Source organism: Pteronotus mesoamericanus, unplaced genomic scaffold (assembly GCF_021234165.1).
Source record: "Pteronotus mesoamericanus isolate MK-2021 breed Mesoamerican mustached bat unplaced genomic scaffold, CSHL_Meso_final scaffold_651, whole genome shotgun sequence".
NCBI lineage: Eukaryota > Metazoa > Chordata > Mammalia > Chiroptera > Mormoopidae > Pteronotus > Pteronotus mesoamericanus.
In genome coordinates this window covers 16,404,209-16,421,336 of record NW_026555325.1, presented here as the reverse complement: position 1 = coordinate 16,421,336, position 17,128 = coordinate 16,404,209, and the positions used below count along the sequence as shown (strand labels likewise).

Below are 17,128 nucleotides of genomic sequence, written 5' to 3'. Positions count from 1 at the left end.
GTATTAATAGTTCCTAATGCATTTGTTCTTTGCTTCAAATTTTTTTCTCTTGGAAATACATGGAGTATTAGGTTTAAAAGAAATGGAAAACTAACAATTCTTTTCTGTGAACTGGGATGATAGTATATTCATCTTTGCAGACATCTCTGATAGAATTTAGGAAATAGGCATTAGGGCTAAGAGATTTTACTAAATATTAAAAGTACTAGGCATGTGAATTCTAAAGCTATTATAAAAGCATCCCTTCCAGTACAGACGTAATTTCTACAAAATCCAGTATGTTGAACCAGCAAGACCCATTCTAGGCAGAGCAGTGTTGAGTCAGCAGGGTCACTGGGCATTCACTGCAGTCAGCTGGAATGGGTGAGGGCTTAGATCTGGGAGTGCGGGGCTTAATTCTGGTCATAGGTAAGCGTCTTAATGGATGCTGCTGGTATATAACGTCCTTAAACGTAACCATCTCTGCCTCATTTGAACTTACTGGGTCTGAATACCTTCCGAATTTGTGGGATATTAAAGACATTATTTTCTTTTACCACGAAGCACTTTGCCCTGGTACAAAACAAACGAGATTCTGAGTGCAGTATTGATCCCCTCCCGCCTTGTAAAATAAGACTAAACCCCTCTAAAGTGATTTTAAACCACTTACACAGTTTTCTAATATACTAAATTTCCTTGCTTCCCTTAAACACTAAAAACAATATACTAAATTGATGACTTGGGAGTTACCATTACAATAACTGGAAGGAATAAGTTTGATTTTTGGATCCCTCACTACCAAAACCTATTTGGTTACTTCATTCCACATAGCAAGTGGTCAAGAGTTTGTATAGGAAGGGATTTTACTTAGTTGAACAAATACATTTAAATTCTGAGTCTAAGCACCAAGACATACCTGTTTCTAGAAGATAAAGGTATACATAAAACTGGCAAAACCCCTAAAGTATACTACTGAAAGACCACAACATATTACAGGATAGTAGTGTAAATAGTTTATTTGCTCATATGCCATGAAAAGAGCAGAAAAGTAACATGAACTGCTTTTATAAAACATTCTAATATTGCTAAGAAGCCCATTAATAGACAAACAGAAAAGAACATGCCAACATTATTGTCTACAGATTAATAAATAGAAGTATTTTAACATGCTCATCAACATTGAGCTTTGGAAAAGGACCAACAGTTTGCATTGTGTATCTCATGGCTGAATTTATCATCAAAATGAATGTTAACAGACAAAATCTTGGCATGTTCTTTTGAAGGTACACATTTATGAAAATTTGCTGGCAGGTGACAGTTTAAAAGCAATCTTTCTGTAAATAGGTATGCTAAAGTAAAATGTAACTGATCCCTAAACTGTCCTTGTAGTTAAATATATATATTAAAAAAAAACTATAAGTTAAAATAACATTCAGATTGTATAGCATAGGCTGATGCATTTTTAAACAATATTTACAATATTACCAAGAGGCTTAGGTGGGAATTAAAGAGAAGTGTAAAAACCATAAAAAACTGCACCAATTTTATAGCAAAATATCTGTACATTTAAAAAGAGGTCATATATAACTACACATTATCCAAGGAAAATTGGACCTTCACCAAGGAGTTCACATAAGCACAACATAAATTCAGTGGTTAAATACTATACAATAAACTTTACAATTAATATATTGATGTAATGTACCAAGAAGGTAAGCCAGAAGCAGAATGTATGTTAGGGAAAGTACAAATTAGCTTCAGTCCAGTTTTTGACTTTGGAATGGATCAAGTGCCCTGCCAGAGAGGAAGAAAAAATAACTGGCTTAGTTGGCCATTTAGTCCCATTGCATACCATTTAAACTTAATCCCAATGTGAACATTTCAGCAATTCCCTATAAAGTAGTCTGGGAAATACAAGTCCTTAGCTTTAAAATATGATGCCAAGTATGTCTTCTCCAATTTACAAAAGGAAGGAGGGGGGCGGGGGAGAACAACCGATTGTCAGAGGAGAGTAAGGCCAGGTTACTAACACTACTCTGCTAGCAGAAGTACTCGAATACTTTTTAACAGAGAACTTCCTGGCTAGCAAGGCACCGATGTCTGTTCTCAGGTTTGACCCATAATGGTCCTCAGAAATCCTAATACCGATTTACTGAGATGTTAATTTTAGTGCTAATTAATAAATACATTTGCATTATTTTTTTTAAAGCTGCCCCTAGCTGAAGAACACAGTACTGCAAATCAGTTTTATACATTTGTATGCCATCATATTCTTGCATTCATAAGGTGAATCTCTCACAGGGAGAGCATGGTACTCTAGCACAGAAGTAGGAGAATGTGAGAGCTAAGTAACTTCTGTGCTACTGTAATTGCATCCTGTTTGTACTTTGCTGGGCCTTGGTTATGGACAGAAAGAGTTTATCATGTGACTTTTTTTCTTCTTCCATGTTGCAAGCCCTTAAAAATACAAAGTCGATGGGTATGGCTGAAACACAAAATTCCTTAAAAGACATCTCAGCAAAGGAAGCCCACAGCAGATGCATTCATGTTATTTACGACTTATTAGGAAACCACAGTGGGCCATCATGGGACAATCACAATAGCAGGTGATACTTATAATATGAAATTTACAATTTGATTAAAAAATTAATAACATACTGATGTAAAAAGATACCTAATCAAATCAAATCCTATTGCTTTGATTAATCTGAGCAGGTACTTCCACTTTTAGGCACTTGTTAACAAAGGTTGGAAGGAGAGCCCATCATTTTAAAATTCCTATGTGTTTGCTAAATCTGAGCCCTTAGAATATTTTATCTATGTCAAGGCTGCAGTTAAATGGTAGCACATAAAGTTCATGTGGACAGTTTCTTTCATGCACACCCTCTATTCACACAGTCAGATCTCAGGTTCACATGGTTATTTCGGCACCATTAACAGAACGCAAGTTCTGATCGTCAAAGCGCCGCCTGACACTCCTCCTCACCGCATCGGCTCGTCTATATGGTTGGTTTCTAAGATCTGCAAAGAGAAGAGCACCAATGAGAGAGCTGCAACCTTTAATAGCCTGTCTAAGCAAGACAAAGACCAGCTGGCAGCCAATCAAAGCAGCTTGTGTAGAAGAGTCTGCTAATGGGCCCTTCAAACCCACTGAGTATTTGAGCTTGAGTATTTGCCCTCTATATAGAGTCAAAACATGATGTAATACTGGTGGGATTCTGGAACTTTTAGCAAAATGCATAGGAGAGGAGATTGCTTCTGTCACTGGCCAGAGAGTCTAGCTGAAATATTTTGAAATGTTTCCTCAATTGGAAATCCCTATGGCTTAAGTGTTTGGGTTTTTCCTTTCTTTCTGGAAACCTAAATATAAACAACACAATGGATTTTTAAGCTGCAAAAGTCATCAAACCAACTGCCCTGTTCCATCTTATCTGAAGTTCTAATCAAGGAAGGAACCTACACTTAGCAGACATAGATTCCATTATTTTTATTCTATTAATATCAGCTCAGTTTTTATTTTGTGAATTAGAAACAGTTCTCAACTACTAAATAAAAGTAATCACTAAATCAAAATAACACCCCATTCCTGAACATTCTTTCCTGCCCCCCAACAGTTTTGTTTTTCATTCAAAGGGAGAAGTTTTATGGGCCCCTCTGCATTCTGCAATTGGAAATGCATGGCAGAATGCCTAACGTTTTAAAAAATGTCTTGCTGAATGAATGACTCAACTCCTGCATATCAGTTCGAGCAGGGAGTATTTTGGAGAGAGAAGGTGGGATGAACAAGAGAAATATTTCGGTAGCAGACACTCCTTAGTACGAAGCACGCACTGATGCACGAGGCTGGTAGCCTAGCCAGCGGGTAGCCACCTTTTGATGGAGTCAGGGTAAAGTGAAAAAATAAAGCAGGCTTCATACTTCTTTCCCTTGTTTTGATTAATTAGTATACATTCCCCTTTCATTAACTTGGTATTTTTTATTTCTATTAGGAAACACTCTACCTTTAGAAAGGGAAACACAAACGAGAATTGTTAGACTCAATCTCTTTTAATCCCTTCACCTAATCAGTAGTTTGAAAATGGAGCTGATAGGCCATACCTGGCCCACGAAATGTTTGGCCTTGACTTACATTATTAAATACAGTTTCCTGATATTTCAGTTGGTGATTAACAATTAGCGTTTCTGACTTCTGTTGGAAAACTGAAGGATCTGGCAATACCGGGCCCAAATTCTTACACGGTAAAAACAAGCTGGAACTGAGTGTGCATGAGAAAGAGCGGGGCTCACAGGTTCAGCACAGTCCGCACCAGCTCCTGACTCACTGGAATTGGTGACCCTGCCCTACCCTTACATTCAAGCTAAGGGTTGTTTTGCCTGCCCTAATCCTCTGGAAACTCAGCTTCCTGGCCTGGAGTGGGAAGGGGCGGTCAGAACTCCACTTTTGGCTAAGGCTATGCAGTGACCTGTATCTTTGGGATTCCTGAGACCTCTAAGTAATTAATTTTAAAGATCTTAATCCTTCTACGTGTTCCTTGGCCAGGACTTGCTCTCAATTTCTTCACATAAAAATGGGGTTAACTAAATAACACAAAGGCTAAGAAGGGGGTAATCCTAGCACCCAAAGCAATTACAATAATCAGCAACAACCCTTGCCCAAGCCATCACACTTGAGAACATGGAAGCAGGCCAGAAAGAGTCCAACAGAGAGGCTCAGCCTCACATCATTGAAAGTGAAGTACAAAGGCTTCTCCCTGGTCCAACTCTCACCAGTATCACCCTCAGCCATAGATTGAAACCACTGATCTGCATACAGAGAGAGGAGGAAGCTAAGTAAAAAGTGATGCTTGCCAGCTCTGTGTATCCTCCACCACCGGTGTGCTAGAAGAAATCCTTACCCTCGAGTGAACATTTGGAAATTTAGTGATATTATTCTTCTTTAAAGCTAAACAGAAACAAAAACAAAAACACAAAATGATGGTTAAATAAAAATGGGATGAAAATGAAAAGCAATTCATCTTAGTGCTTAACATTCCCGGGCATGTTAGCCAACAGAGCAAGAGAGAAGGACGTCGTTACTACCAGAGCCATTAGATAAAACAAGGGAGATGAAGTGTCTTCCCATCCAGTCCGCTGACCACCCAGATCCAAGCTGCTTTGAAGTCTGGCTCCAGAATGATAGTCCAGCAGCAAAACTGACAGTAAACACTCGCCAATAGATAACAGTTTCTAGCCTTGTTAATAAGCATGGGTGGGTAAGCACACTGCAGAGCAGGCAACAACACACCATGTCCTTTGATATCTTCAGATACAAAGAAACATATACAACAAATGCAATTATACAAGAGTTAATGCCACAAAATGAACACATACCCAGTTCCATGTCAATCTCAGCATGGGACTCAAAACAACGGCAATTTCCAATTCGAGTACACGCTGCCCTTGTCTCTTTTCTAATTGGTTGGGCAGTGCAGTGAACTTTGTTCCTTATCTAGGAACCAGGGTCTAGGCCCAGGCAGTTACATATTGTGAAAATTTGATTTATTTTTTTTTTTAAATTTCTAAGAACAAAGGCATTTTCCGATGAGAGGTATTCACTACTAGTATCTCTGGTGCCACTGTCCTGACCGAAGGAGCAGGCTCAGATACGATCTCATTATAGAAGAAGAGCCCTGGGTTTGACATGGAACACAGGGGAAAAAGCATGAATGAGATAAGATGGTGAGGGGCTCCTAAGCCTTTGATTTCATTTCATTTCCTGCTTAACAGCCTAACTTGAACATGGAAGTGCTGAGCAATGGATTACCTTATATCAGCTTATGCAGGCTTCTGGGTTGAAAGGGCTCCCTGTGTTAAGCTCGTACCATGAGCTCCATGACACTGTGGATGACGGCTATAGGCAGCATGAGACCCTTAAGGCCCAATTTACAGCTGTGCATAGTTCACAGTTCCTTCTGAAAATCGTTTTGCAACTTTAGAGCACCTTACATTCCCGAGCGCTTGTATAGCAGCTCATTTTACTATCAAAGCATGTTAAGTGAGTACAAAAAGAAGGCTGATCTACTATCTGTAAACCTGTTAGAACACAGTAAGTGCTCAATAAATGTTTGGCATAGCTGCTACTGTTATTAATGACTTTTTTTTTGTTCAAAGATACTAGTGCGCAAATCTTACAAGCAATCTAGTTTATTCAAATCCTGACTCTGAAAGAAGTGCTCTATTTACTATTTTTCTGAAAATTTCTTTCAGCAATTCTATAATTCAACTCAGACACACCCTGACCGTCACAGCTACGTGGATTCAGAGACGTACTGGAAGTGGCCATGAGGAGGCAGTTAGGACTGAAGGGGGAAACCATGCAGCATGGAGACAACATAAAACACAATGTGGTGGAGATGGCGATTCCATGCTAGCACGTTGGGTGGCCCTGACAGACACACAGAGGGTCATAGGAGGTCAAAAAACCTGCAGCAACCTTTTAAGAGCATCGGGTGAGAAAGAGCAATAGTTTAGTAATGGTATTCCTCAGTGAGAACAGGTTCGCAGAAAAATCGAGAGCCACGCTTGGCGGTGCGAGCAGTGAAGGGCACAGTCTTCAGCACTGCATCAGAAACGACAGCCAAACAAGACAAACAGAAGAGAGTAAAAAGCCAAGATCTATCGCATTAGTACACGGTTAGTTCTTTGTTAATCATACCTGGGGAAACAGGTGGGGCAGGTGAGCAGGAAGGAGGGGAAGGCAATATATACCTGAGTGAGCTCGTAAAATCTAAGAGTCACTCAATCTGGGATTTGATTGTGGGTCACAAAATGGACACTATTACAAGGAAAATACATAATGCTCCATAAACAGATATGCGCTGTCACCTCCCATGGTTAGGTCAAGCAAATAAAAGCTGTACACTCGCTCGATTTACAAGCCAGGTGTCATTGGGATGGAGAACACGCTGAGGAAAAGGAACTCTAAGTTCTTAGAGTGCAGGGCTCAATGCTTCTCCACCTACAAGTTAATCTTATAGCACGGAGGTGAAAAGGCATTTACCCAAGGAGACCTATTCCTGGTGCAGAGCTCCCCCCTCAGTGTGGGGAGGCAAGGAGAGATGCTAACAATGGGAGCTTTATCTGGGGGCCACCTACAACCCACTGCACAGTGAGGGTTCACATGTACAGAGAACGTCTGTACGTACGCAGAGACCAGCATTTTCACCAGCCACTCAGAACTTACTCTGCTGCACTCTGGGCAAGACATTCTTCATTGACTTCTTTTTTAGTATTTTATTTCCTTGGGTCTGAGCTGGTGAAAAAAAATGTGATTTTGGCAGTTTGGGATCCTTATTTACAATGCCAACTAAGCTATTAACAAGAAATGGGAAGTGAAAAGTAGAAGAATTTAAGAAGTATAAGTTTTTAAAAATTCCAACAACTGTGGCAATGTGAATAATGACTTGATATTTTATATCAAGAAATAGTTTAAGAGGTGTACAATAATGGTACTATGGATATGTTTGCTTTATTAAAGTCCTTATCTTTTGAAGATACATACTGATATATTTTCCACATGAAACTGTCTTGGAATTGCTTCAAAATAATCCCAGAGGTTGGGGAGTGGGGAGGAGGTGGAAGCAGGCATGTAGCAAGACTGGCCCTGAGCTGAACATTGTTAAGAGGTGGGGGGTACATGGAAACTCATCATACAGTCTCCACATTTTTTCACATTTTAAATATTTTGCACAATAAGAAGTTTTAAGCATCTTGGAAGCGGATAAATAGTATTCATATGCAACAGATGTGAAAGGAAAGTGGCTTGCAGCCACTAACACAAGACACCAGCCCAAATTATTGTCCCGATGCGTAAGAGGGAAGGCAGGGACTGTGTGGAACTGGTCCCAGGAGAAAGCATCAGGCTACAAACAATCGGGCAAGAACCAAGCTGGGTTAGGCAGCATTCTTAGCTGGCAGAAGGGCCCTTCTGAGTGAGGGCACCAGCTCCTGACGTAAGGCCTTGTCTTCAGTTACTGGTGACTGTGAAAAAGCAAAGGGGCTTTTAAAGAGCATATTGGAGAAATCTGTACTGACTGGTTAGTACAGACCCCTGAATGGGTCTTGCCGTAGCATTTATTAATCAGGCAGGTGGAGAGCAGTGGCCGCAAGGAAGAAAAGAAGAGCATGGTGACAAATCGAAGGCAATGGAAGACCATTAGGAGACGGATCTCTGGGGAAATCGAAAGTGTTCCAATGATACTGAGAAACAAAGATGTTTCAGAGAGCGTGTTGGGGTTCTTTGATGGGCAGTATAGAGGCTACTATAAATGTTCTTCAAACACTAGCATAGAGCCTCTGCATAATTCTAGATCTGATTAAAGTCAACTGAAGAACTGTAAACCCTGGGCAACAGGCAGCAAAATCTGCAAGTGGCCGGTGTGGGTGAGGCTGGCAGGATCTCCACGGGCCATGATGAGGGAGTATCTTTTACCTGTGATAATATCTTCAATGGCACCATCTTTTCCTTCGTATACGTGTCTGTTATCTTTAACTTGACGCCTTCTTAATTCCGCAATTAATTCTTGCTGCTGCCTCTTTGATTTGTGAGAAGGAGACTGAGAAGAAAGAAGCGTGGCAGGGATTAGTGGGACCAGCACCCACTGGAGGTTTGAGAAAACGCAGAACGTGCCTCAGCATTAGGTTACTAAGGAGCAGCCTCCACCAAAAACAGAAACAGCACCAGCCCTCATTGTGCTCAAACAGAAAAAGACCCAGAAAGCTTCTAGGAAGAAAACAAACTTTTACTGAAGAACCCACAAAAGTCCAGCTGGTAGCGATGGGAAGGCTGGATCCTATGGTGATAACCCCGGGCTTCTTAAACTCTGAGGCAGAGGGTCATGATGAGGCCTGCTTTGATCTGCCAGCCTCTACGGTCTTCACCCGTGACGTCCCCCTCCGTGGAGTGCTCCTCCCGCTCCCCCCAGCAAAGCCCTGCGGCCAGCAGGCCAGCACCCCGACATCCCCACAAAGCCCTCTCTGGACACGAAGCCATCCAATCACCGAATATGGCCTCTCGGCATGGTTTATCGCACTGAGATTTAAGTTCCACATCTCTGTAAACTTAGAAATGCTACAGGAACATGCTCTTAGCCTCATTTCACTTCTTGCTGAATGAAGTTGTTAATGAACAAACCTCCATTCACCAAGTTTCCAAGCCCTAGAAGGAAGGAGTAAGGAGCCTCTGAGGCTTGCCCCTGAGGGGCCACCAGGACCCCCGACACGAGGGCTGTCGTGGGAGCCAGGGCTTCTCACCTTTGGATCCTGCTGCTCCATCAGCGCTTCCTGCTCCAGGAGTTTCTCCATGAGCGCTTGTTCCTGCTTTTTCCTCAGCTCGTTCTCCTCTTCTGCTTGCTGGGTGAAATCAAAAGCTATGTCAGTGGAAACAGCAGTCAAGATTCTTAAAAGTCATTCTGCAAGAATCCTTGGTAGCCAGCAAGGAGAGTCAACGGAAGGTTCAGAAGATCTACACTTTGTGCCTGTGTATCATGCTGATTTGGGGCTTTGCTGTTGGTCTCTGTGACATCTCTTTGAAATCGAGTAGCTGAGGTTTATGTCATCCAGAAGCCCCTCCTGGGCCCTGCTCACCCCGCTGCTTAGGCTTAGGCCCGAAGATGTGGAGGGGACCTACCTAATTGGCAGCTCTCCTCAGCAATTTTCAAATTTGGGACAAGAAATCAAACAGGCTCGTCTCAACTCAGCTCTCCTGGCATCCTGTCTTCTGAAGTCAGTCTCTCTAAAGAGACTTCTAATAGTTTAGCTGTGAACTGCTTGAGTCATCTAATTTAGGGCTGAAGTGGAAACTCATAGATACACATCATATACTCCAGTCCAGTTTTTTATCAGCAATAAAGCTTACACTTTGATCTTTCTTGCTTTTGCCTTAAGTTTCATTTTGGATTGAACCTGAAAAGGGAAAGGTGGATGTCATCCTAAAACCCCAACGTCTGCCCACAAAGTCCCTGGTCCGGCTCAGGCTGGCAGGTTACTTGTTGCGCACAACCTACGGCAGGTAAAACAGCCCGGAGCCTCTCTGCCTGACAAGGGCCTCATGGAGCCACCGAAGAGGACCACAGGGAAACGATATGGAAGGGGCACCCTGACAGGCTCTGACCTGTGACATCCCACAGGTCCCCAAGGGCAGCTTTTCTTTTTCCCCTGCTTTCCATGTCCCTGCTGAAGCATCAGGCTTTGACATCAACCTGAGCCACTTCCCAGCTTCTATTAATCTTATACAATTTAAAAATAACATATTTTCTCTTGCGACCTGAGACTTACAATTTATGTGGGAAAAAAAAAGTAGTCCCAGCACATGACAGGAGCCACCGTGAGCCATCTCTGCAGCACGCTGGCCCCAGCAGCCAGCGAACACCAGAGCGCCACGGTCAGCAGCTGGTGACCAGCGACCTTCTCATCACTTCTTGCTCCGTGTCTTACACAAGGACTTTGTGCTGTGCTTGTGTTTGTCCTCACTTCCAAGGCCTTTTTCCTTTTGCAAACAGTGTGTGCCGTCCATGAAGCCACGCTGAGAGAAGATGGCTCAATACTATAATCTTTTAAGTTTCAGTAAAAGGCCGAAGGATGGTTCTCCAAAGCCATCAGCCTCTGCTGGAGCTGCAGAAGTGACCCACTCTATCCAAAGGGATATTTCTAAAAAATGCATGAGGGGGGACCAAAAAAAAAATCCTGAATTATCTTCTGGAGGGCAGGCCCCTTGTGGTACAGGCTTCCCCTGCTAGGTGAGTGTTCTAGGAACCTGTCTGTATCAGGGTACCAGCTGGTGTTGTGAGAGGCTGCGTTCAGTCTCAGTGAACTTTTCTGAGACTCTTTTAACGCATCTGTCCATTTCTGTCCATTTCATGGTGGGTGATTTACGAGTGCACCTGCCCACACTTCACTGAGTGTTCAGCAGTTTTTGACCAAAAACGGTATTACCCTATTCACCCGACCTCACCCTGGATGACTTTTTTTGTTTTCCCAGATGAAAAAAGTCCTCAAAGGGAAACATTTTGCTGGTGTGGAAGAGGAGAAACAAAACACAGCAGAAGCACTAAAAGGCATCAGAGTCGATGAGTTCAAAAGCTATTTTGGGCAGCAGAAAAAAATGCCTTGCTAGGTGTATTGCATCAAATGCAGAGTACTTTAAAGGTGCCTGAAGTTTAAACATGTACGAATACACAATTTTTTATAAATAAATTCCAGAGTTTTTGGCCCCCTCATGGACAACCTTGACACATCCCTCCTCCCCTCTACAGTCACTTCCACCCTCCTCCTCCATTACCTAGGTTCTATGGAGACAAGTCTGGAGAACATGGATTGCAATGTTTCCTCAGTGCACTAAAATTCCCTAACACCCTCCTTGTCATTCTTTCTCAAGGGACAAATTCTTCTGACACATGCCTCTTTTGGGTCATATGTTTTTTCAAGACCATGAGCCTGGCTTACGGAAGAGGGCCTCCTATTTAAAGGACGGGCCACTGTTGGTCCACATGAAGAAACAGAGAGCAACTGTCCTTCCTGGTGCTGCGTATCAGTCCACGCTAGAGGAGTGTCGGTCTAGATGGGCCAAAGGCCTGGGCAGCCCTAACACCGGCAGGCTCTTTCTGGCCTCAGATGCAGCACCACGCCCCAGGCCAGGGCTCACTCCTCTTATCTGTTCAACGCCAGAGGGCCCCTGGATTTTCTAAGTCCTTCAACACACCTGTGAGGGTGGGCAGTCAATGAGGCAGCAACAGTGATGGCCCCCTTGCTTGCCCCAAGGATTGGCCTGGGCCCCAGGACCAGCTGGGTGGAGACCGGGTGCATGATGGGCCGAGGGCCCTGGAAGCACTCAGCCTCCTCAGGGCCAGGGACTGCTGTCTCACTGACCGCCCTGCCTGCTGGCCCCCAAACAGTGGAGGCCTCTGCAGAGCTGCTGAGACTCAGATCCAGCTCGGAAAGGGCACCTGCTTGAAAAATAGTGCAAAGGAAGGGCCTAAAGGACACCATGCCCCGTTTACCTTATAGGCCTTCACGAACCGGACAAACACAGGAAAGAAGACAGAGGGTGGTGTCGTCTTGGGGTTTTCTCCAAAGTACTTCACCACATCATCAAAGGCGTCCTGTGGAGAAGCAGATTTCTCTTGAATTTCATCAGTTCCAGCATTTGAGCCGGAGGCTCTGGACAAAGAGCTGCAGCAAAGCAGCAGTGACGACACGTGCCTCCCCCGTGGCCCCCGGCTGCCCTCCCCTCCTCCCACGGTTCCCTCAGTCCCGTGTTCCCTGCCAGGGCCCGGTCAGAGGCAGCGAGAGTGCAATGGCACTGCACAGGAACCCGCCTCTGTGGCCCCTGTCACCCCCACACACCTACACACACCCGTGCGTGCATGCTCCTGTTCTTTCAAGAGCTTTCTAAAGCCATGGCAGAACTCCTTCAAACCAACGAGGGAAGACGGGACCTTACAAGTTACTCAGACTCTAAGGCCCAACTTGCTGCTTCACTGCTCCTTACAGTATCCCCGCCTCAGGGACACTCAAAGTGTCTGCTGGCACTCATCCATGACAGAGCCAGGCAGCCTCAAATGGGAGCCATTCCGCCACATCCGCTTTCTGAGTTCCCACAACACCCTGCATTCCCCTCTATGATGGCATGCAGTCAGTTCTGGCTTTTTTCAAATGTGTAGACTTGACCGGCCCCAGGGTTGTGTAAGATTTCAAGGTCAAAGGCCTACAGAACACAACACACTGGGAACACTCCTTTGCTCAGCATGGGCCTGATACATGTTGGCTGAACTGAATACAGGACTCACATACAGGAGGCCTGGAAGTGGAATGGGAGGGGCTTGAGGAGGGCTAGCCTCTAGAGAAGAGAGTGAAACCCCTAAATTAAGAGGACAATGAGCAAGATAGGGGCCCTTCCAGGTACAATAGTCATAAAGATCCCCCCACCCCACCCAATAATCATTAGCTACATAAGAATTCTACCTTCAATAGACAGGGGACAATTTTCCCACAAATCCTGGGTAGCTTTAAGGGTCCAATCAGTTCTCCTTTTTGGGTGTCGAGGGGCACAGACACTGACCTGGGCAATCTTGGCATCATCCTGCAGCTTCTTCAGCTTCCCCTCGTTGTTGAGAATAAACTCCTTCAGCAGCGTGTTGTGGTCATGCATGGTGTACTCCCTCTTGGTCAAGTCCATTCCCCTCTGGAGCTCCTTGACATCCAGTAAAACATTCTCAAGGGAGACTGAAGCAGAGAAAGCAACGTTCCCATGAACCTCAACGGGAAAAGTCAAAACCGCAGTGGGTCTGGCTGGCAAGCTGAGTTCTCAGTGGATTCCTAGGGTTACTCAAGGCCTTAGATCTCATTTCCAGCTTTTAGAGTAGAGATCTTTTAATATAAATAATTTACTGAGTGCTCACTATCAGGCACTGAACTAAATTGTTTACATGTAATAATTCATTTGTACCATTAGCCCATTTTACCCCCAAGGAAAAGCAGCATAAAGTGGTTAGTGGTCTGCCCTCGGTCACACAGCTGGGAGGTGGCAGAGACAGAGTTCAGATAACAACCATGGATGCCGGCTTCTGTGCTTTTACACAACTATTCCGTTTCTCTTACAGGAGATGGTGGCCTATTGGTTGGTCTACAGGGGTGAGATCTTAACACTTTGAACTCTTTGCATTTCTGTGGCTGTCCAGCAGGGGGTAGCATTTTACCTGTTGAACTTCAGTTGCATTGACCTCTCAGGCCTAAGACCGCCTTGGACAGCTTCTTTTTGTTGAACAGTCCTGCCCCGCCTCAGAAGGGTTTATTAGCATGACTCTTTCTGTGCGCGGCGGGGCCAGCTCCTAGAGCAGGCGGGCCCCTGAAGCCCCTGCAGCCCCTGCAGGAGGTCCAGGCCCCGGGTCTGGCTCCCTACTGCCTGACTCAGCGCTGCACATGGAGGGATTACACAAAAATGCAGTATGCTTTCCCCTCACTAGACTCACTAGACGAGACTGTCTTACTCATCTTTGACTCCTCAATGCGTAGGACTGTGCCAAGTACACAGCAGGGCCCCAAAAAGGTTCACTGGATCCACAAAGGAATGAGGGAAGGAACGAGAGAAGGTATAAGGATCCATGTCAGCTCACCAGAGCCCCAGGAAGTGAACACAGAAAACAATTCAGCCAGAGAGTTCCTCTATCTCCCCATTTTCCCCAACTAATGTTTTTTCAAATGACACTTTTGGGGTATCTCATTTGGGCCAAACAAAATGTGCTAATTATAATTAGTAAGGTAGGAATTTTTTGAAACTATTTATTTAATATTAGAATTGTGACACTAAAGAACACAAAGGAAAACTTGAAAGGTGCAAAATCCCCAGAAGAGAAATCCTGCTAACAGCCTAAGTGAGCCCTGACCCCATTAGACCTGTCACAGCCTGTACGGCAAGTCCTTCAGTTACAGTGTCATTTCCACCTGCCTCTCAGTCTCCATCACAGCTTCAGCCGCATCCATGCCAGTAATAGGGCCTCATTCATTCATTCATTCACTTGTTCAATCGCGCATCCTTTTGTTCATTTTCTCATGCATTTATTCCCACGATGAATTTGCCGGAGGCAAAATGATTATAAAGATAAATAACACTTAAACTCATACATACAAAGCACATTTTGGTGGGTGCCAGACTGGGGAGATGGGTGAAAAAGTTGAAAGGGATTAAAAAGTATAAATTGCCAGTTACAAAAATAGTCATGGGGATGGAAAGTACAGTACGGGGAATGCAGTCGGTACTACTGTAATAACTATGATGGTGTCAGATGGGTACTGGACTTATCGAGGTGATCTTTGTTGTACACCTGAAACTAATATAATATTGTATGTCAACTGTAATTGAAAAATAAATTTTAAAAAGATAAATAAAACTTGATTATGCCTGTAAGTACACAGGTTGCAGTGGACATGCAAACTGTTACAATAACCTGAAAGACTCAATTCAGTAAGTCTGAGGTAGGCCTCAGGAATATGAATTTGTAATAACCACCATATTTCATGATCATAATTTGGGAATCACAGTCTGGAGCTAACTCTGAGGTCAACTTGCATGTTGTTCCTCTTTCTAACCTAATATTCTTTTGAGAAGACATGGTACTTGGATGATACACTATACAAGAAGGCAACCTAGGTTCTAGGATTCTAGCTATGACTTGTGAGCCATGTGATGCTGAGAAAGACATTTAACCTCGAAAAAAGTCCATTTTCTCATTTCTAACATGGAGATACAAATACCTAGCACAGTCCAGCTATGTCAGAATCACTGATGATTTAAATGTGAAAATGCGTACTTGTCAGAGCAAAGTAACAACCAAGAAGTACTGATCATTTAACTTGTTTTCAGGCCAAACGCATGAGAAACATCACAAAATCAAAATATTTGTTGGGGGCGATTCTCAAATTCTCATTCTCTTATTTCCAAAAACAGCAACAGAATAAAAAGGGCAAAAAACAGAAGAGAGAAGGTGCATGAAGCTCAGAAAGCTGGACCTTTACAGAGAAGACAGTGAGAGAGGACATCTTTGTGTCCAACATCATTACTGCCCCCAGAAGGGGGCCCCACCATGGCCTGCGGACCCAGCTCAGAGCTGGAAGTTTTGGCCGTGCCTCTTTGAAGAGGTTCTGAAGAGCGTTTTTCTTAAGTAGGGAATGGTGTCCCCATGATGAAGGCATTCACTACCCAGGGGAAACATCGAGGGCTAAGGACCGGTACCTGCAGCAGCTTTCTCCACATAATGAAGCTCATTATAAAATAGGGACACTTGGTGATATTTTTCCTTTACAACGTTCGATATATAGTGCAGCAGCGTTTGCTTTCGGTCTGTTGACTTTGTATCTAAAAGCTGAAAACAAAACGAAATGAAGGTTAGAGTGAAAGGTGTGGGCGGTTCCCCCAGCAGATGACGCTCTCCCAGAGTGGGCAGCAGGGCACAGCCCCGACCTGGACCACAAACACTCCCGCGGCAGATTCAAGATTGGATGTGTTCTTTGATGAAGAGCCCGTGACTTTCAAATGACCAGAGGACTTCCTAGCCCGGGGAGATGCTCAACTCTAGGGATGGTTCTAGGCACCTAGAACTGTTCCCACACCTTCACTCACATGAGCGCCCTCACCCCCATCTGCTCTGCCACCTCTCCTGGCTTTAAAGTGGGGAAACCCCAGCCCCAAGGCTCTCCCAAGGGAAGGCCCAGAGCCACAGGGAGTGTGGAGCCGGCGGCAGTGCCCCGCACAGCAGGGCGCTTACGCTGCGCTCTTCACACCTAGCTCGGCCCTTCCCTTAGTCCCCAGCTTCTCCTGACCCGAATCAGATGTGCCTACTGAACCGTGACCTCCTGGGGGACAGAACTGTGACTAACTGGATGCTCCCTATCAAATAACTATGTCTTCCCTGAGGCTGCGGACTCAGCCCACTGCCCCACTTCCTCACACGGCAGCCACGCTCGCCCCACACTGCCTGGCGGGGAGGCTGCCATGCCGGGTTTTCTCCAGTCCCATTTACCGAAGTCAGGTGACCCTGCAGAGAGAGCGCCCTTTCCATCCAGGAAAAACACAAAACCTTTTAGTAAAGAAGCAGTTCCAAAAAAAAAAAAAAAAGAAATCCCTAATTCCATCTATTCTCTCAGTAAACACCTCAACATACTTCTATTCAGTTTTTTCTACCTATTTTACATAGCTAAAATTGAACTGTACATACAATTTATATATCCTGCTTTCTTTTCTCAACACGAAATTATCTGTTTCTTTGAAAATTAATTCTTCATAAGTATTCTAACAGTGGAAGAAGAGTTCACCATATTAACTACTGTTATACTGTATTTACTACTGTTATACTGTATACTGTATTTAATCATTCCCCAAATTCTTGGTTCTATACATTGTTGTTAATTATTTGCAATTATATTGCAGTGGCAGCCACCCTCCTTGATCGCTGGGCAGAGGCGACGGCAGAGTGGGCTGGTGCCTGGGAAAAGACTGGTGAGGAAAACTTTGTGACGAGAACTGAGACGGCGGCCGGTGGAGTCCCCGTGATAACTTACCTCCTACTCTGCAGCTACCATCTTGCTCAGGCAGAAGGGAATCAATGAACCTGCCTTT

General features: G+C 44.2%; 1 protein-coding gene across 6 annotated transcripts in view; it reads right to left on the bottom strand.

Annotated features, from left to right (window-relative positions):
• Positions 1-876: 876 nt before the first annotated feature.
• Positions 877-17,128, bottom strand: part of FMNL2 (formin like 2) — a 300,538-nt gene continuing 284,286 nt past the window's right edge. For 2 of the 6 annotated variants that reach the window (XR_008528208.1, XR_008528209.1), the window contains 8 exons: positions 15,746-15,875; positions 13,076-13,239; positions 12,015-12,116; positions 9,271-9,369; positions 8,450-8,573; positions 6,452-6,577; positions 4,875-4,921; positions 2,971-3,000 (listed from right to left, as the gene is read on the bottom strand). Coding sequence is in view for 3 of the 6 variants with exons in the window: in XM_054562398.1 (XP_054418373.1) it covers positions 2,891-3,000; positions 8,450-8,573; positions 9,271-9,369; positions 12,015-12,116; positions 13,076-13,239; positions 15,746-15,875 (729 nt within the window). In the remaining 3 variants the exon portion in view is untranslated. Of the gene's footprint in view, positions 3,001-4,874; positions 4,922-6,451; positions 6,578-8,449; positions 8,574-9,270; positions 9,370-12,014; positions 12,117-13,075; positions 13,240-15,745; positions 15,876-17,128 lie in introns of all 6 variants that reach the window. The other 4 variants (XR_008528210.1, XM_054562400.1, XM_054562399.1 and 1 more) reach the window with 4 other exon arrangements.